This window comes from Cololabis saira, chromosome 16, assembly GCF_033807715.1.
Source record: "Cololabis saira isolate AMF1-May2022 chromosome 16, fColSai1.1, whole genome shotgun sequence".
Classification (NCBI taxonomy): domain Eukaryota; kingdom Metazoa; phylum Chordata; class Actinopteri; order Beloniformes; family Belonidae; genus Cololabis; species Cololabis saira.
The window spans coordinates 22835915-22856383 of NC_084602.1; the positions used below are offsets into that span (position 1 = coordinate 22835915).

Here is a 20469-nt window from a genome sequence, read left to right on the forward strand (position 1 = left end):
AGTACGCAGCGAGAGGAAACGAGAAGGTTGCTGCTTTTAGTTGCAGAGAGATACCGGCGAGGTGGCTGCGGAGACTACGCGTGAGCACCGCATGAGCGGGGACACTTCCCTTAAATCCTGGTGGAGGAATGAAACCAGCAAACGAGCAGCTCTCTGGAACAACAGGGAAGGAGATAAAAAGCAGCCTCACGGGAATGTGATCATCTCAACCATGGATGTATTAAATAACATCTCAACGCACTGGGTTGGCACTGGATCCCACTGGCTGCACCCGCAGCTCCACCCGTCCCTTTAACACCGCCCGCGCGGGCGGACCCGGCGGTTAACTGTTCCTCCGGCGAGTTCAGAAGAACTCCACCGCTTTCTTTTTATATATTTATATATAAAACATTTTCCCCCATAAAATCTCAATAAAATAAATTTGCTCTTAGTAGATGTTAGGACAAAGATATTAACAAACTGGAGTTAAGAAAAAGAAGAGAATCATCTCACAGTGAACAATGGGAACAACAGCGCGACTTGCTCTCTTCAAACATGATACAAATACAGCAGCTGGATCAGAACACGGAGCAGCTGGAAACACAGGAACCAACCGGACTGGTGATTTGGTTGACCGTGGTTATTCTGCACGAAGTGCTGTGTGACAATAAAGCTCAACAATTAATTCAATTGTTATTAAACGATCACACAAATACTTAATACCCAATTTAGGTTGATATCAAAGCTCTAATTTCACTTAATTAAAAAAATAGAATAAAATAATCAAAGCTGATGAGCTCCACAGCAGACTGAAATTTCTAGATCCATCAAGTTGGCAAGGGAGAAAAAGGGTTTGCTCGCATCAGACTCAAGACACATGGAGTTAAGGAGATGAAATCTCACAAGATCTCACTGGAATTAAAAAAAAAAAAAAAAAAAAAAAATCATGGAATTTTTCTGAAAACATCCACAGACGCAGAAGAAGGGAATGTGATCCTTGTCTCCATCGTTGGAACGACTCGTACTGAGGCTCAAACGATGTTTGGATGTTGAACACCAAACATCTGGCATGCAGAAAAATACTTAAGAAAAAAAAAAAGAAAAAAAAAACAAGTCAAAACAAAAAACACAATCCTTGGTCACATAGTTATGGTGATTATTCTTCTCAGTTATTAACTTTTCTTCAGATGTCCTCCTTACAAAGTCAATTTGATGGCACTCAGAAAAAAACAAAACAAAAAAACATCAGCTCACACACCTTCCCAACTGACAGAACTCTCTTATTCACGTTCAGACTTGTGACGTTCTCTGCTGTCGACTGGGCTCAGTCACACAGCAGCCTGCCATCGGTGGAGTAGTGTTCAAATGCCCGACCATCTCCTCTTCATCAGTGGTATTGACCAGAATACGGAACGCACACAAACATCGTTGGCTTGATACGTTGCAGTTTAAACGTGTCTGCGGGTAAATGTGTGCGCGTGAGATCAATTGGGGGTCATTCATTGCACGTTTAGTGGCGCATCTTTCTCCAGTCTGGATCATAGGCCATTCCCTTAGCTACCTCATCTGGACCCATTCATTACAGAGATCTCACACACAAGAAAAATGAAATAAAAACATAAAATCAGCTATTATGCAAAAGTTCCCAAAAGTTCACATTACAGTACTGTTTAAGTGTCATTTGACAAAACAAAAAATACAAAAAAAAAAAAGGCAGAGGAAAAAAAAAGAATAAGCTTTACACCCAATCACCAATATTTTCATCAACTATATAGGAAAAGGCTTGTTTTTGGATTAGATATATTATTAACATCATAATTACTATGATTATTTATAGTAATAATTATTATTATCATTGTCACCACTGTAATCCAATTTTTTTTAGTTTTTTTGTTCAGGATCAGATGTAGTAGGGTGGGGGGGTCAGTCACTGGGAGGAAGCCTTGGTAGCCATCGTGGAGACACAGTGCTGCTGGAAGTTGGGGGACATGGCCGAGTTGCAGCCCAGTCTCTGCAACTCCTTTCCTCGCATGCTGCTGCAGCAGCCCGGGGCCGGCGGCGTGGCGTTGGGTACCGTGGAGCTCACCGGCAGGCCTTTGGACTGCTCGCTGACGGGAGCGAAGTCAGGGCTGTGGCCCTGAATCACGCTGCTTATGTGGTTCAGCAGGTCGTTGAAAAACTCTGGGACACCCTCGTAACCTGGAAATAAAAAAAAAAAAAAAAAAAGGAGGTTTTTAGGAGTGATAACTTCAAAACAAAAAGGATATTCCTGTAAGCCTCTATACATCGTCTCCCTCACCAACATCAGAGGGAGCTCAGTCTAATTACTGATTTAAGACCGTACAGTATAACAACTTTTAGTAGGAAAAAAAGAGAAGAAAGAGTCCAGCTAAACTCAGAATACTTTGATCAGAAAATGCAGTCAGCATAAGATTGAAACTCGAGCTGTAAAATATTTTAAGTTAAACATTGTAGTTTTTCACAGAAGACCAGTTGTTTCAACAGTCAGCTGTACTTATGGACATACTTTTCAGCCAACGGTACCAAAGAACCAAGCTGCCTCAGTCGAAAATACTTCCTGCTTTCCAGTTTATGAATGATTAACATAACGAGCACAGTTTAAACAACCCATTCATGTGACAAAATTGCTACAAAAGAAAGAAAAAAGACAAAAGAAAAAGACAAAAGAAGGTGCACCTACCAGGGAATGCATTGATGTCGATGACAGCATGTTGGCCTGTTTGGTTGTTGATGATTACGTCGATGCCGAACAGGGACACGCCCAGCGCCTGTCGCAAAGACCTGGACAACTCTCTGATGACATCATCGTTTGGCGGCTGAGACACTCCTTCTACGTTCTCTCTCTGAGTTAAAGAAAACACGCTTTAATAAAATAACTCAAACATAAGACATTTAATTGAATGTCGCTTTCCACTTACAGAGGTCAAGTCTGAAGACGACTCCGGTTTGGAAACATTGTGGCTGTTGAAGAAAATGGCTTTCCTGTCTGTAAGAACCCCCCCAAAAAAAGATTATTTAATTATTTCCATCACTGACAGTAGGTGGCAGCACAGCTCAACTAGTTACACGTAACTAAGCGACAGCCAACACACCAAACCATATACAGCATGTCACAGTTTACTGATTACAGCAATCGATATAAGAGACTCCTCTTTAAGGCGCCGACAGATGTGACAAGACTGACTGCAAACTTCCTTCCTTCCTTTTACACAGTTTGACATTAGTGAGTGTGAAAGAAGGAAGAGGCAGGAGTGGAAAGTCAACTCAGTAACTGCAAAGACAAAAATGTAACTCAGATAACAAAAAGTTTTGGTAATGAGATGGAACAAAAGTGGTTCATGTATCGCCCCCCCCTGGACGGAAAACACCTCAGATGTCGGTAACAACAGAGAGAAGGATGAATGAGAGCCATCATTTCTCATAGTAAGCTCCTCCTGAACACCATCTTGTCCCCGTTTCATTTTTCAGCCAGCTTTTAGCAACTGATATATATATGACTGCAGACTATCAAGGGAAGACCTTTAAACCCCCGTGGATTGCTGCTTTATGAGTTTTAGGAGGGCAGCGCTCTCCTGTTGCACCACTCAGCATTCTAGGATGAAAGGCACTATTCACTCTCTACTGTTACACAAAGCAGGCTACTACACTCGTGGTGAACACGGTTTGCATGACGGCTTCTGTTGGATCACTGTATGCAAATGCTGGAGTCGTCCGTGTCAGAGGACAGCCCGGTATTCAGATCACGTCATGGTGGTAAAGCTCCTGACACGATTATGGAGAAAAGCGCCGCTCCCCATGTTTATTTTCAACAGCATGAACCAATAGAATAGGAGACGTTTGCACTCTGCCGCTCTGCTTAAATTGACGATTAAGTGCAATCACAGGGACTATAAAGCCATTTTATGAGGGGTTTTATTGGGCGATTTTGAAAAACTGTGCAGGTTGTTCCGAAGGAACAACGTGGCTGTTAGAAACCCTTGAACTTCTGCATCTGTCAGTCTTCCTGTTCTCACCTGCAGGTCCGGCAGGGAAGTTTTTGAGGGAGGGTCTCTGCACCACAGTGTAGGATTCTCCCACCACAAACACCTTGTAGAGAACCGCGTTGTGGTTGATGAAGCTCTGGATTACACACGGAGGCTTCACATCCTTCAGGTCTTCTTCACTGAAGATAATGGCCATCTGTGGAGTGGAATAGGCGGATGAAACGACAGGAAAACATAAAAAACATTCACCAACGTTTAGTTTGAGACGAGGTAAATCTTAATTTAGTTCAATGCTGTTAGCATGGTGAGAGGAGGACAATTTAGTCACACTGATGAGGGTACTGATTTCAATTGGTGTGAAGCTACACGAGGAAGAGCATGTCATCTGGACTTGAGTTAAGTAACAATCCCGGGATACAACAAGTGTCTCTGCATACACGTGGCAAAATCTGCAGTGTGAGTGACCTCTTACCTCATGGGAGTTGGTTCCATGAGCCACCCGTGTTTTGCAAACTGTGGAGAAAATAAAAATGTAATTATTGAAATACACAAATGACAATAAAGAAATGTAGCAGAAAAGACTGATATGTAGGGGGCTGATTATATGTATGTGTGTGTGTGTGTGTATATATATATATATATATATATATATATATATATATATATATATATATATATATATATATATATATATATTAAAATATCAAATATAAAAATCCACACTAAGATTTTGAAGTTAGTTGACAGGTCATACAAGGTTTAAGATTACTTGATAAAGAGAGATACTCACTGAAGGGGAATGTGAGTCCTTGTCTCTTTATCTGCTCGAGCACATCTGGGCTGCACTCTGTGTTCAGGACCATGAATGGAGGAGAGAGAATTCTCTCATCTAATGAAAAGATTGCGAGAGAAGAAGGAGGAAGGGCGTTGAGAGCAGAGTTATTATCGTTCACGAAAACGAACGAAATAACGAAAACTAAAACTGAAAAAACAATTTCGTTAACTGAACTAAATAAAAACGAAAATTAGAAGACAAAAACGATAACTAACTGAAACTATATTGCGTGTTTAGAAAACTAAAACAAACTGAAATTATAGATATAATTTCCTCCGTTTTCGTCCCTGTCAATATGAGAATATGATCAATTTATTCCGCTCTAGCCGTTTATCTCCAACTGGCAGCTACGGCACCTTAACGCCTCACGGTCCGTGACGTCAAAACTAAAACTAAAACTAATAAAAACTAAACTAAAACTAAGCATTTTTGAAAATATAAAAACTAATAAAAACTAGAAAACCCAAACTAAAAACGAATTAAAACTAACTGAATTGAAGGAGAAAAAGTCAAATGAAATAAAACTAAACTAAAATGAAAAATTCAAAACTATTATAACCCTGGTTGAGAGTGAAGTACTCAAAAGTGAAACACTCAAAAGTGAAACGGGGAAACATTGAATCATTTCTGATGGTTTGGCCATTATTTTCTGCAATGCCAAAAAATAATTTCAAACTTTAAGGAATTTCAGCTGAGATTATCAGGTTTTTTTTTAAATAAATCTCATTTTTTAATGTTTAATTATTTAATTAATTTTTAATGTGACAAATATTTTGTATTTGTGAATTTTCTCAGCTGTTCTCCGATATAAAGATCAGCACATCGCGATAGGCGGATGAATCAGCAACACACGCACAAGCAGACACACCTTGCTTAACCTGATTGCATCAAAAAGTTCTATTTATGTCCTGTCCTTGTTACTGGTTTGCAAAACAAACATGGCAAAGATTTTCTGAGGCTGTCATTCTTCTCCTCCCAAACGACACCCACAGTCATGTTCTTGTGACTCAAGGACGTTACGTTAGCATGCTTTAATTTCCTGGATGCCTTGCCCAACCTCAGGCCAGGTTGCCACTTGCCAAACCTTTGCATCACACCTTTTCTTAAAACATCACCTCATAATGTGATGATTTACATTATGAGAAGTTCTTTTTTTTGGGGGGGGGGGGGCGCACAAAAGGATGACGGGTTTACAAAATGTGACGCGCTCGTCATGTGACTGATGCCTTCCCACACACAACCACGTAGAAATACTGAAATGCAGACGTACAACTTCACAACAGACCACAAAACACCTGACGTTAAAGTCATCGGGTCCATCACATGACATACTGATATTTCCCCAGGTTTCCAAGCAGCGAACAGAACAACTGACGTGAACAAGCTTGTTCTCACCAATCTCCACCAGACATCAAACTGCTCATCTGTTCACATAGTGCTTTTACATCATATCCTGTTGCAGTAGGCTGCCTGCTTCTGATAAGACTGGTAACAAAAAAAAAAGAGAAAATCCTGCACGGCTGACATGCTTTGCATCAGGGCAGAGGATGTGTTCATATTAATGTTGTCTCCTGCAATTAACAGTAGATACACAGGGCTGATACGGTGGCTGGTTAGAGGTATCACAGGGTCAAAGCAAGAGCTGCTAAATTGCTAATGACAAACACACAATGGAGTCGTGCCGGTCTTTGTGTGCTGGGGGCCTCAACGCGGCGGCGGTCCTCTGCTCCCATTAGTGCTGAGATCAGGAGAATCCCGTGTGCCTGCTTTAATCCGAGAGCTGAGCTTAGCATTGAACTCTGGAGCGCAGTTAAAAAAAACAAAACTTAAAATGATGTGAAGACATCGACATGCCACTGATGTGTATCATAATACACAAGTCCAGCGTTTATATTCAACTGGTACCATGATGATGACGGTTCAGAGAGTAGCCCAATAACCAAGTTTAGTGCCAATATTTATCAATTTATACAAATTCACAGCTCAACTAATGACAAAAAAATATTTAGCTTCGACTACTTGAGTTGTGAATTTTGTTGGTGTTTTTAAAGGGAACCCTGCATATTAAGACATGTAGTCCCTAATTAGCCACAATTGTTCTCTTATACTAAAATATGTTGTTAGAAACACATGAAATAATCTAATTGCTTTAAAAATCTACAATGTTTATTACATATTTTGACCTGCGGGAGGCGCCATGTTTTACCTGCGCAATGTATTCTGGGGGCGATGACGTACGACGGTGGCTCTGGGAAGATAAGCCCCATTAGTTTAACTGGGACAGGTATCTAAAACATAGTTGAGCAGCATCTCCCGGCCGTGGAGGCTGACGAGGGAGCCCATAAGACGTCTCGGTTCAGGCAAACTGGATCAAAGTTCTGTGATGCACGGGAGATCTGCAAAAATGATCAATGTTGTGCGCATCTTACCAGTGCATTAGGCTCCTGCGTAGACGGCGTAGCCTACGGCGTAGACGGCGTAGCCTACGGCGTAGACGGCGTAGGCTACGCCGTAGCCTGCGTAGGCTACGCCGTAGCCTGCGTAGCCGGGGCTCTACAGCCCGCAGCGCTCCGCCACCCGCTCTCCGCTCTCCGCTCTCTGCTCTCGCTACCGCCGCTGGGATGGAGACGCCGGTGGGCAATATGCACGTTTGAGTGGGCATAGCCCCCCCCTCTCCCCCCTAAAACCGGCCTCGGTGCTGTGTGATGACAGACCAGAAGCTGAGGGGACTGGCCCGGGACTTTGACGAAACAGGAGGCGCAGACTTCGCTTCAAATAGGCAAGAACATCTTTATTTAATTTAATGACGCCAGATCTGGCTGGGGTTTTTATTGTAGCATCGGTTATCTGCTAGTTGAAACGTGTGGTCTGTTAGTCTATCTGAGTTTTATGGTGTTTTTATAGTTCATGCTGTATGGGGCTGCACTTTTTTTTAATTTTATTTTACTTTTTTGTAGGTGCGCCGTCACCTTAATGTTCAGCTGTGTTTTCATCTGTGTTTCTGGTGCGCCGTCACCTGTTTAGCTGTGTTTTCATCTGTTTCTGGGTGTCAGAACAGTGGACGGGGGTTAGCAGGAGCCACCGTGTGACGTTACTACCCAGAATGTAAAAAACAATGGCGACCTACATGTTAAATTATATTTTCAAATTTTATAAAAACGAAGACATCAACAAGGTTTTTTATATCACATTGTTATAATTGATACCAACATTTATCTTTTAAGACCTACATGTCTTAATATGCAGGGTTCCCTTTAACCCTGTTACAACCAAAAACGTAATAATGGCCAATAGCAATAACGTAATAATTTTGGCCATTTCAAATGTAATAAGGCCAATAGTGTAATAATGTGCCAATAATGTAATAAAACTTTTGAGCCAATAACGTAATAACTTTTTGCCGATAATGTAATAAGGCATTACATTATTGGCTGGTTATTACGTTATTGGCCTGGTATTAAAAAATTATTACAAAATTATTACATTATCGGCAAAAAGTTATTACATTATTGACTCAAAAGTTTTATTACATTATTGGCACATTATTACACTATTGGCTTTATTACATTTGAAATGGCCAAAATTATTACATTATTGGCAGTTATTACGTTATTGGCCGTTATTACGTTTTTGGTTGTAACAAACCCTAAAACAAAAACTACATTAAACAGCTTTTCTTCTAAATTTGCACATTTAATGTCTATGACATTGATTTGATGATAATTGGGAATGTGTGTAATATTTTGACTGTTTATGTTGGATGTCAGATTACATTTTCACTGTTTAGGAAGAATAATACAAAGCAATCAATTCAATAACGTTTTATCAGTGCTCAGGGTCCCTGGGGGGCTCAAATGTTTATGCTAGATCAAAGCAAACCTGAATTCTGAGAAGAGAGGTTCATTTTTTATCAGTTCTGTTTTGTTTTGATATTGCAGGTCGTCTCTTGAAGGCCGTGTGTGAGGAGGAGTCATGTTCACAAACGCAGAGCTGCTCTCAGCCACGACAGCGGAGGAAATTACAGTTTAAAAGTGTGATTACAATGAACCAGAGCGGATGCTGAAGACCCTCTTCGTAAGTGCAGTAACCCCTTTAAGGCCGGACATTTTATTCAAATATTTAGAAGAAGGTTCCCTTGGCTTAATGCATTTATGGCAGCTTTACTCATTAAACCAGAGTCCTGACTGCAGGACTGTGGGTTCAAATTAAAATGTCAAGATTTTGACGGCTTTGACTTGTAAAAGACTGACATCAGTAATTAAAAATAAAACGTACACTAGTTAACTGAGAACCTCTGAAGAGACCTGAAAAAGTGCACTGAGGTAAGATGAGCTCCGTGTGTAGAGCAGTAACGAAGAGGATCTTAGTTTATAATCTACATGAACAATAAAAACACTTAAATCGGATACTTCAGTTTTTAACTTACTAAAAAACACTCCAAAAATCTGTTTCAGCTCTTCTATTGTAGAATATTATGAGTACATTGATAAAAAAAATAAAAGAAAACATGTATGTTTTACCTAAAAGCATCCTTCCAAGAAGGCACTTGGATTTTTCTGTGAAATTAGATTTCCTTCAGCTGTGCTGCTTGAACATGTGCTTTGACACTTTGACAATAGGAAGGCTCGGTCCAGCAATGAATAAGCACGGCTTTCAACCGTCCAAAATAAGATCTCCCATGCTTACGTTTTTTGGGCTCCATTTTGGTCCTTATGGGACAGATAGACAGAATTGTTCTGACTTGTTCTGTGCTCTCCTCAACCTTTCCCTGAGAGCTGGGTCTGTTCCAGCGCCGGCTCCGTGTTGGGAGCAGGAAGCCTGGAGGTTTACACATCAGTCATCCCTGTTCTTCATGCTCATGTTATTTTACTGGGACAAGAATAACAGTGTCGTGTTTTTCAGAAACCACTCTGACAGGGAAATATCCCCATTACATCATCAAGTTCCCAAAGACTTGCTGGTGCTAAAACAGGAACAAACGAAACATCTACACCTTATCTAAAATCAAATACTTCTGAGTAAGTTCTGAGTTAGGAATACGGTGATGTTGGGGACGAGTCTCTGAGCTTCACATGCACAGTAGACTCAGCGGAGCCAAGACAGACATTTACAAGACTGGACAATGAGATGCTCTTTAAATGTCAATGTATAATTACAGGTTTTTTTCCCCCACTATTATGTCAGGTCATCTGGAACATTTCCTTATTATTCACTTGAACAAATACTCTCAAAACATACGAGTGTATTTGAGAAATACTTCTTCAAATGACTGTAAACACTGAAGATTAAGGTCATATCCTTCCCTTGGATTGATCGTTCAAAGTAGGGAACAACTGGAAGTGAAGTTGCATTAGACTTCATTCACTATGCTGCCGTTTAGGTAGGAGGCTGAACTCCTGTTGCTATTTACAGCTTGTTTCCTAGAAACCCCAGCTTCCTCACTTGCTGCTCTCTCCGTCCCTCTGAGGCAGAGCAGCAGGATTTTAATATTCTAAATTGAGCTCCAAACATGGTTTTGTCCTCAGAGTAATGTATGAATCTCACACTCAAAGACACATCCAGAAACTAATTAGTAAAGAAAAATTAGTTTCCCCCCCGCCCCTGCAAAAATGAGAACCCAGTAACTCCTTCAACCAGATAGTCATCAGTTAATGATCTTCATGAAGTGGAGCAGGGCAGGTTAATCTGACAAGCAAGAAATCTTTTTCCACAATCAAACAGCGTCGTCGGCCTGTTGCCTCACCAAACACTGATGACTATCATTTGGAAACTCTCTCACTTTATCTCCTTAAGGCAGCGGCAATGATTAAATATTGATCAGTTGCGTAAACGAGACGCTTGTTCAGTCGGCGTGGGCCGGGCTATAGATTAACACCAGCACAAGGACGCCACATCCGCTTTGATAAATGTACAAACACGGGTTCAAGTGTGATCCAGGGGAATGCGCTCAAGAAAATTCCTTCATCTTGAATTGAAAAGGAATGAGCTTAGGAAACAAGCAAGGCTGTAGTTTCGCAAACGTATCACCCTGACAACAGTGTCAGCCTATAAAAACAGTCCACGATATCAAAACTGATATAAACAAAGAAAGCAGTGGATTACACCAACATAAACTGTTACTTTGCTCAGACTAATAAAGGAAAGATAAAATCACGTTCGGACAACACAGCGGCTATTAATCAGTGACACTAGCCCGTTAGTACTCATGTGGCCTTCCCCTTGCTGTTTTATATTACAGATGACATTAAGATGACCAAATGCTCGTGCTTACTATTTGAACTATCTGGAGCTGAACAGCTAAATGTACTTTAACTGAGACGATTTAACATCAAAAGGCCATGAAGTTTCGCTTTTACAGAGAAAGGGTAAGCGCACCTCAAGTGCTTCCTCCTATTGAGTACTTTTCTGAGTCATGGCAGCACATTGGGAGGCTCTTTATGGCCTTCCAGTGCTGGGTTGCCTTGGCAGCTGCTCCAGGACTCCTTGGTCTACTCTGATAAGGAGGAAGCGGCTGTGGTTAAGAAAGCATGGTAGACTCAAACACTCTCTTTCTCTTTCTTTTTACCCCCAACCTTAACCTAGTTCCCGTTTTTGTGCTGGCCTGGCATTCATCCTTGGTCACATGCTGTAGTCACAGTGGTATTGTAGGATTATAATGGCTTATATTGCATGCATGTGTAAGCAAGGCTCATGTAAGGCGATGGGACTTGGTGTATTTATAGAAGCAGAATGTTTATTAAAAAAATAAGTCCTATAAATGCAGCCATTGTACCGTCTTCCTCTTCAAACCAACTGCTCATCGTAAGACAGAGCCATGTCTAGTTGCTAGTTGTTACATAAGAGCCTTCACATCTGTTTGGATAAAAAGTCTCCTTCTCATGGCTCTATTTTAGGAAAACAGTGACACAGCCGACATGATGAAAAGTCTCTGATCCACTGCTCTGACACCAGCCTGCAGCCCCTCTTGCTGTCATGGTGGCTTGCTGAAGGAACAATTCAAGGGTTTACATTCCCTGCCATGTATGGGGGTGAAGGAAATGCAGATGAGTCACAGGTGTGCTTTACAGGGCCTGTCTGCTGGGAATGTTCCCATGTCATCAATGCCTGCAGCTAAAACCCACTGCCCACTCATTAGTTTATGTCGACTGACTCCGAGGAAGGCTTTGATCCACCGACACACACAAACGCAGCCCAATGCATACTGGGGTCAGGCAGCGAGGGATTGAGAGGTGGTATTTTGATGTGGAAGGAAAGAGGAATTAGGATTATCAGCATGTAACTCAGATGCCAAGAATTTAACATTTGCTCGGAAGCATCGGCAGCACAATTCAAGCGGGTAGAAAAACGGTTTTACATGTTAGCAACGTGTCCTCTCTGGAAGTGAAGAGGAAAGACAGATCCTGCCGCTGCCTCCATTTTATCCAATCAATAATGTTTGAAGACGCTTAAAGTAAGACCACAGTTACTTTATCGTTTTTGACAAGATCTGCTTCTTTTTTCTATCGAGGACTGAGAAAGAAACAGAGAAGCTAGCCCTGTTTACAAATCAAAAACTGTAAGCCAAATCTTTATTATAGAGCAGTACTTGATATTATTAATGGATCCTGGAATTTCATAGCTTCCTTCAATGTAGCCCTTTCTTGTACAGTATTTATCAAATTTATGTCCTACTTTTAAAGCACAAATGTAGCTCGTGAACAAATGAACTGGCTCTGGCTTGATATTTCTGCTACAAACAAGCCCCGGGTTAGTCCGTGTCACTTTCTCACCCCAACATCTTACCTTGCATACAGCTTTCTATCCTGCGGACGAGCTGGTAGGACTTGCAACGGTCCAGCAGAGTCCGGATGGCTGGAAGTGGGTCCAGCACTATAGTCTCAGGGTGAGCATCTATGTAATCCTTGAAACACAAAGCATATAAAAATAAATTAAATTCCCTCATTTAAAAAAATATATATTTATGTAGCAACATACACTGAAATGCATACAGTTCTTCAAACTGCAGTCATTGGTACTGATTTATACTGATTCTTCCCATAAACACTGACAGGCAGAATCAATGGATGTGAATGGAATCAATAACTTATCAGTTTTCCAAATCACAAGGAAACTTTTTTTAATCATCAACAGGTTTTATTGAGTACCGCCTCTCAAGATGTTCCAGGTTGCTGGTAGATAAAAGGCCTTCCTGTGTAGGGCTGCAACTAATGACGAACGTCGATTAGTCATTGACTATTGAAACAGTTAGCGGACTAATCAGATTATGACTCTCATAATTATTAAATGGCTCTTATTTAGCTCTAAGCTTTTACATTTTGCATGAGGTTGTTTAAATGGTCTGCTAATTAAAAATAAAAAACAAGAAAGATAGAAAGTTCATTCAAAAATACATATTTTAATGAACTTTACAGCCAGTAGCTGTGGCGCCGCTGCATCAACTGCCATATTGTTTACCTGGCGTAGTAAACTATTGCACATGTGCAACACTCAGCAAAGACAGGACTTAACGCTATTGCGCATATGCATTTCTGATGGGAAGGAGGCGATGCCTCATCGTGTTGACATTTTCAATTCAATATTTTTGTCAACAACATCGACCAATCGTTGCACCCCTAGCATGGAGTTTGAGTTTCCTGCTTGTCTTGGTTCTATCCACAGCTGGTAATGCTGAAAATATTAAAAGTAGCAGAGCAAAAACTCAAACATCACTTTGCATGTTGATGTGGGTAAAATAGAGGGGGCATGAAATGTGTGCCAGCGGGTCTGAATGGGTTACATCACTACATTTCTGCACAGCCGGGTCAGCGTGAGGTTGGCTTTTTTACATAACTGCACTGCCCTTGCTCTCTCTTCTCCTGTCATCTCTTGTTGGTTCTCCCCTGGCTCCGTCCACATGCTACCTCCTTCCTACTCCCCACTGCTCCCCTCGCTGCCCATATTTCCATCTCTGTTCTAAGATACTCTCTGCCAACCATTTTTTCTTTTACTGACTCACAAATGCCGTCAGGTGGAGCCTGCTAGCCTGCACGTTTCACAGACAGCCTCCTGCTCAAATCACAGCCTTTACATGTTTACATGGAATTAAAAAAACACACAGCCATGGTATACAGTGAAGCATACGATACAGTGGGGGGGCTTTGTGAAATGACTTCAGCTACACAAATGTTCTGACATGCAAGTCATGTATGCCATGGTGGATTCATTTTTTGGATTTACTAGGAACTGACAGAAAACACTGACCAAAGCCAGCTGAACGGTTATGCAAGTGAGACATGCTGGCCCAAAATAATTATCTAAACAAATCTTTCAGGTGTTTGGAGAAAAAAAACAACAAACCCTGAATAAGGCTTCCTGGTTTCTAAATCTCAGAAGAAACACAGAAAACACAGAAGGAAATTAAGACACGTCAGCAGGTGTTGGAGAAGATACTGTAAGGGCTGGATCAGTTTCAGTTTAATAGGATATTGCATCTGTACACTTTTTGGAGCAGATCTGTTTAAAGGAATTGCAGGCAACATGCCTTCAAAGCCTCCAGCATTAAACCAAAAGGACAATTTTTACCATTTATAATTACTACATCAGAGTGGGAGGATTTTTCCACAGCTTACATAAGTCTGACATGATGGAAAAGTCAATTAGACCCAATTTGTTTGCAGAAATCCACACACTGTATTTGTCAGCAATTTCAAAAAAAAAGAAATTCCCACATGTGCTTCAGAATCTTAAATCTTGATCTGCTTTTATGACTGCATCTATAGGTCATGACATTTGTCCTGGTCAACTGTGCACGTAGCTCTCGTTACGCTACTTAGTCACCAAACTGCATTCAAAGATGACATTTTGTTTTAACCAAGTGGTCATTATAAATGGAGGAGAGCTCATTCCCCCCACCACACAAAAGATTATTCATAACAACATGTGTGATGATAAGGAATGTGCCAGGGCTTATATTTCACACAGAAATATAAACACAGACGACAGCTGAGTTCAGGTATTAAGCCAGACCTCGAGAAGGCTGAGCTACAACACTAAGCAGCTGATTTAATTCACACATCAGCCTCATATAGTTTACACATGTAATGTATCCAGCCAGCTAGGAGAAGAGCACAGCCAATATCAGTAATCTTACCTGTCTTAATCTACATTGGTTAAAAATATCCCTGGGTGCAAAAACTGTTTTAAATACGGTCATGTGCCAATATTGATCAGGTTCTGTGGTTAAAGTGATTGCGCCACTCCAACATCCTGTTTGCCGCTCCTAATTGAGCAGTCAGTAAAATGTTGACACACTTGCGTGATGCTGGTCATGATTACAGCTCAGCTGAATCATACTGTGAGGAACAGAGAGAAGGTGGAGATAGTGTAACAATATCAATGTCTACACCATCTGTTGCTCTGCCAGGTTAATGAACAAAATGGACACAGTACGACCTGTTTTCTGGTTGATCTTTGGCGCAACATTTGGGTGTAATAAGTCACTCTGTTCAAAAGTACATCTGATAATGTCTTTATGTTCCTGTCTGTATGTTTTATTACTCGAACATATTATCTGATTCCTCGAAAAGGGACAACAATAAGTGCAGTGTTTCTCCCATCATTCACGGGGAAGGCTGACCCACCCTGCTTATAAAACCTTGGGTCAGGCCAAAGGACTCGGGACAAAAAAAAAAAAAAGGTTCAGCAAACAACTTCCATGCAAGCCCGAGTCTGAGTCTGATGGAAACCTTAGTTTTAAGGACGTGTGACTTGGACTAGTTCATTTACTGCATTCAGACTCGTAAATAAGAAACAAGTCCTGAGAGTTTTTATTTTATTTTACTTAATATGACAATGATTCGGCATAGGATAATACCCATGATGGGGAGATCCTCTTTTTGAAGTGGAGTTACAGTCATGCACTACCAAAGATGGAAAGGCTGGATGCCTCTAGTCCCATCTGGGTCTGTCATCATGCAGTACTTTGCAAATCTATACAGCTTCAATGAAATAAATATTTTCAAACGCAGGAAAGCCCAAACAAACCAACAGGGCTGAACTCTGGGAGACTGAGTTGACAGTAACTTCAAACTGTTAAATAGTCTCAAATACAAAATATGTCATTTTCATACCTTTCCACAATCGTTTGCACAGTCCTCAAACTTTAAGAAGTAGAAATTAAGACTTTAATTTCCATCATGTTTTGTACCTGTACTCTTTGCACCAACAGCACAGCCTGTGAATCATTCTGGTCCGCTTCCAGGATGAGATCAGTCAGCTTGTGGATGATGACGTCCAACGGACCCTGGTCCTCCAGAGGCTGGCTTAGATCCAGCTGAGGAGGAAAGAACAGCAAGGGTGTAAGAAGATGTAACCAAAAGGTTTCATCCCAAATCAGGGATTCATTTGCTACATTTTGTAAAATCTGTAACATTCAAAAAATATAAACATATATTTGAATCCAAAAACCGAATAATTGCTATGAAAGAGTCGTATCTGTGGGACCACGGGTAAAGGAGGAGGGAACCGTAAAACAAGAAGTATTACACAAATCGAAATCTCACATGCAGCATTTCCCTGTAGTTTGTTCATGCCTAAAGTCACTGTTGCCCACATCTGATTAAATGTGCGATATTAATCTCCAGTTGTTTATGTGTGCCCTTTGGCTACATCATTTCTGTTTCACTGAATACAAGTTCATATCCCTCTCTCTCAGCTCATTTGCATGCTAAATAAAGTATTTGTATATATAAACATTTCTAAATTCAAAGTAGTGTTTTGTCCAGAATATGAGACAACATTATTTTCCCCCCTGTGACTACGCTGCTTTAAACTACTAGGTTGTTATATCCATCAACTTCAATATGTCCTTTACTGTTGAGTCTTAAACATAATGTCATAACAGTTTGTGCAGTTTGAGAGGTGCAGAAAGAGATGACTTCCTAAAAGCGAGTAAGGAAACAAATGAGATCAAGTTTTGATGCCAACTTTAAGATGATGGTGATAAACGCTGCCGAGTTGTCAAACAAGCATAAAATATGGTGTCACAATGTAATGCAGAGCGATGGAGATCCTAAAGAGACTCCTTCATAAAGGCAGTCATAAAACAAACAAAAAAGCTTTTATGGTTTGGGACAAGTCTCGCCAGCCGCAGATCTGGGATTTTTCTAAGGAAAGGGGGATCAAGGGGCCACATTTCTCAGTCCAACATTATTTTCTGGAAGGGGTTTATATACATCTGACCTGTTACACCTTTAGATAGTAAACCTCCGTACCAAATTTTACATTTATTTTTAGTGGGGATGGAAAGAATACATTTTAAAAACACACATGAAGATGGTTTCACCCTCAGAAAAGCTGCATAAATTAAGGAAAAACACTCATACCTGGAATAAAAACAGAGAAAGAAAAATCCATACTTAAATTATGTGTTTTGAAAAAGGTGGGGGTCGTCCTATCATAGGTCAATATCATAGGTCTACATATACCACTGAAAAAGCAGTCCAGTTAAAAGTCGGTTCAGAAAATAAAGTTTGGGATGCAGCAAAATTTGCCTTTAAACTATGTTCAAGACTATAAAGCAATAAAAAAAACCTCCAATGTACGCAGTAATATTAAGAGTATATCTATATATATATATATATACATACACATACACACACACATATATATACATATATATACACACATATAAAAAATTCAAGTGATCTGTCAATGAGTTACTTTATCATATTTCGGGAAGTCAATTTGTCTTTGTCCTCTCCTTCCTATCTTGTTTTTCTATTTTCTGCTTTAAATGGTTATAAAACATCTGCTTCCTCTTTATTTGTAGATTCAATAAATTACAGCTGTGGAAACAAATACAACATCCATTTTTTTCTGCACTTGATATACTTGAACCACACCAACCAGGTTATTTTTGGCAGTCTTCTAATCTTCTATTTTACTGAGTTAGACACACTGCCCTCCGGCCAAACCTTCCAGTCTTGCTGAGCATATTTAACAGACGCTGAAGAAAAAGGTAATAAGCATTCGCTTTAAGTTTAACTAGGAAAACTATGCTGCAATGACCATGAAAAATTCAGTGATCAAAACAGTGATTCAGGTTTGTTAAGACTTTGTGAGTTAGCAGCATGCATACATACATACACCCAAGTGATGACATATAAGAAAGAAAATGGAGAAGTGTTTGGCTTTAATAACCAATAGTGACTGATGAAAATGCAGAATCTAGTTGACATGGGCTGTTTTATCTGGCTCGATGCATGCAGGCCCACACTAAATCATTAGCTAATCAGCTGATGGGATGACAGGATCATGTCAGACCAAAAACTATTCAGACACACCTGTGCAAATAAACTGGAAATGGACAGGATCCTGCCGTCCTTCTTAATGTTGAGATGGTGCTCAGACAGAGTGAATGTGCCTGAGTCACACAGGTGTACATCAATAAAAAGAAAGCTGTAAAACTGTTCCGTTTCAGTTGGTTTAGTGTCGGCTGCAGGTAAAGCCAACATTTTCTGGTTAATGATTGTGAGAGGTGTGAAGGATAGATGACTAATTAGAGCACCCTTTGCCCTGGTCACTTGTCCATGAATGGTGAGTCTGTTAAAATCTAAGATTAATTAAACTTTACACTGGTTTCATCACAGACAACAAAATACTCAACTGCGATTCCAAGTCAAATATGGTAACATACCTATCTAACAAAGATGTAGTAAATGTTTCACTCCTGTGTGCATCTTTGTGTTTTTAAATGTTCAGAGGCCAACAGCCAACATAAAGTATGTCAACACGTAAAGACTTGTCCCAACACCCTGCAGAGTTCAAGTCGAGCTGCAGCCCCTTAATTGCTCATTATGCAACATCAAGATGCCGTTTCTCTTTTGAGCCATCTCAACAGTGGTGGGTTTCCTTTCCCTTGCCTGTAGGAACATGCCCTTCAACTTCAAAAAAACATGCCAACACCAGCTGAAAGACTTCACACCAAGTAGTTCAGCTAAATGGGTCCATTGGCATTTGCAGGTCGCCTTGAAAGTAGCTGCATGAAAGATGATTTCATGGCTAAAATGTGTGATGTTACAAAAAAATAAATAAAATAAAATAATTTCCCATAACTTTAAATAATATGATGGAAGTTGACTTATAGGGAGAAAAAAAAAACTGGCATGTTTGGCAAAATGGCTTAAAAAACACCAAATGTCTAGATATCATCACATCACACACTGGGTAAAACCAAATCTGATAATTTTTTTAATAAGAATCAGAAGCTATGCTATGGTACATTCATATACTATGTGTTAGAGTTGTGGCTTAAAGTTTGTGTGTCATTGTGCAGTCAGGCTGGTTTGTCAACAATGGTTGAGGCATGGAGACACTGTCTGCTTTCAGCAGACAGTTTAACAAGTGAACATACTGCTGCTGTGACTTGAATAGCACAATATTACCGTAGTAAGTCATGTTTAGAAAAAGATGTGCTACCTGCGAGCAGCAGCGATGACAGATATTAGGCCCTTTTGTTTTCGGTCCAGCTAGCCATGTCAGCATGACAGGGCCTGGAGGATGGGAATGTGCAGCCCTGCTGTGGCTTGGATTCTAATCCCTTGCTTACACAACACAGAAGGCCCATCCACAGTCTGGCCCCTCCACAGAGAGCAGACTACATCACTGGGGTCAACACCCTCTGGCAAAGACACATGGCAGAGGATGAGGCTTTCCTCTCGCGGAGAGACCGACCCCGCTTGAGACCTCGTCCCAAACCCAGCTTTAAAGTCACTGACGTCCTGCTAAATGCTAAAAGCAGAAATGTCAGCTGACGTCTTTGCGAGTCCCCCTGGGACTCAGAGCCAGCACCGGGCCACACAGTGATGGACAACATAGAAAACACTCTCCTGGTGGGAGAGGGTAGGTCAGGGTTGATATATTTCCAGCTTTAAAGTAGCTTTCGCTGTGGGGCCAAGCTCTATCTACAGGGAAACAAACAATGGTCATTTGGAGAAAACAGCATTGAGGACAGCGCTTTCCCCCTTACAATGAGTACGTTGAATATGGGTGTGTGAATGATTGTGTTGATAAGTTATTAATCTTTGCTAGTGCGTCATAGCAGGTTAGACGTCTCTGTGTAAATGCATCCAGCTGAACCTAATCTCACCTGACTTTTGCTTTGTTGTCATGCTTGCACAGAGTGACTGTGTGCACACAGTGTAGACAGATGTGATGAATAATTTATATTGTACGCCGTGTGGCTACTGACACCCTTGCGTGAAACAGAATGATATACGTCTGCTGGCTATGCCTCGCCTGAAGTACTAAACATGAGATTGATATGAATCTCAAGCCAAAAACCTAATGGATGGTCAATCTGAGAGCTATTTAGGCTGATGACCATCTCCTTAACAATCAGAGTCCACAGAAAAGCAAGACATTACTCTCTTCTAACATGTGTTAAGAGTTTATGGAGGAGCCGTCCTGGGAGCTCAGGATCAAACTTAGGACTTGAAGTGAATAAAGTTTAAGTTAAGGTGACTTCTTTGGCTCTGTGAGATTCTGGTAACAAGCGGAAATTAAATAATATTAAATAAAAAGGGCTGCACTGTCTGTCAGGTGGTTTTATCACCATATATAGACCCAACCTACTCTTCATTTTGAAGTAATACACCAGGTCCAAATCGAAAT

The 20469-nt window shown here is 40.7% G+C and overlaps 1 protein-coding gene across 3 annotated transcripts in view; it reads right to left on the minus strand.

Annotated features, from left to right (window-relative positions):
- Window positions 1-465: 465 nt before the first annotated feature.
- The window catches only part of itpk1b (inositol-tetrakisphosphate 1-kinase b), a 28671-nt gene continuing 8667 nt past the window's right edge, over window positions 466-20469 (minus strand). For all 3 annotated transcript variants that reach the window (XM_061743391.1, XM_061743390.1, XM_061743393.1), the window contains 8 exons: window positions 16004-16129; window positions 12601-12718; window positions 4774-4872; window positions 4456-4496; window positions 4014-4179; window positions 2919-2986; window positions 2681-2843; window positions 466-2178 (listed from right to left, as the gene is read on the minus strand). In XM_061743391.1, coding sequence (XP_061599375.1) covers window positions 1907-2178; window positions 2681-2843; window positions 2919-2986; window positions 4014-4179; window positions 4456-4496; window positions 4774-4872; window positions 12601-12718; window positions 16004-16129 — 1053 coding nt within the window. In that variant the 3' untranslated portion in view covers window positions 466-1906. The remainder of the gene's footprint in view (window positions 2179-2680; window positions 2844-2918; window positions 2987-4013; window positions 4180-4455; window positions 4497-4773; window positions 4873-12600; window positions 12719-16003; window positions 16130-20469) is intronic.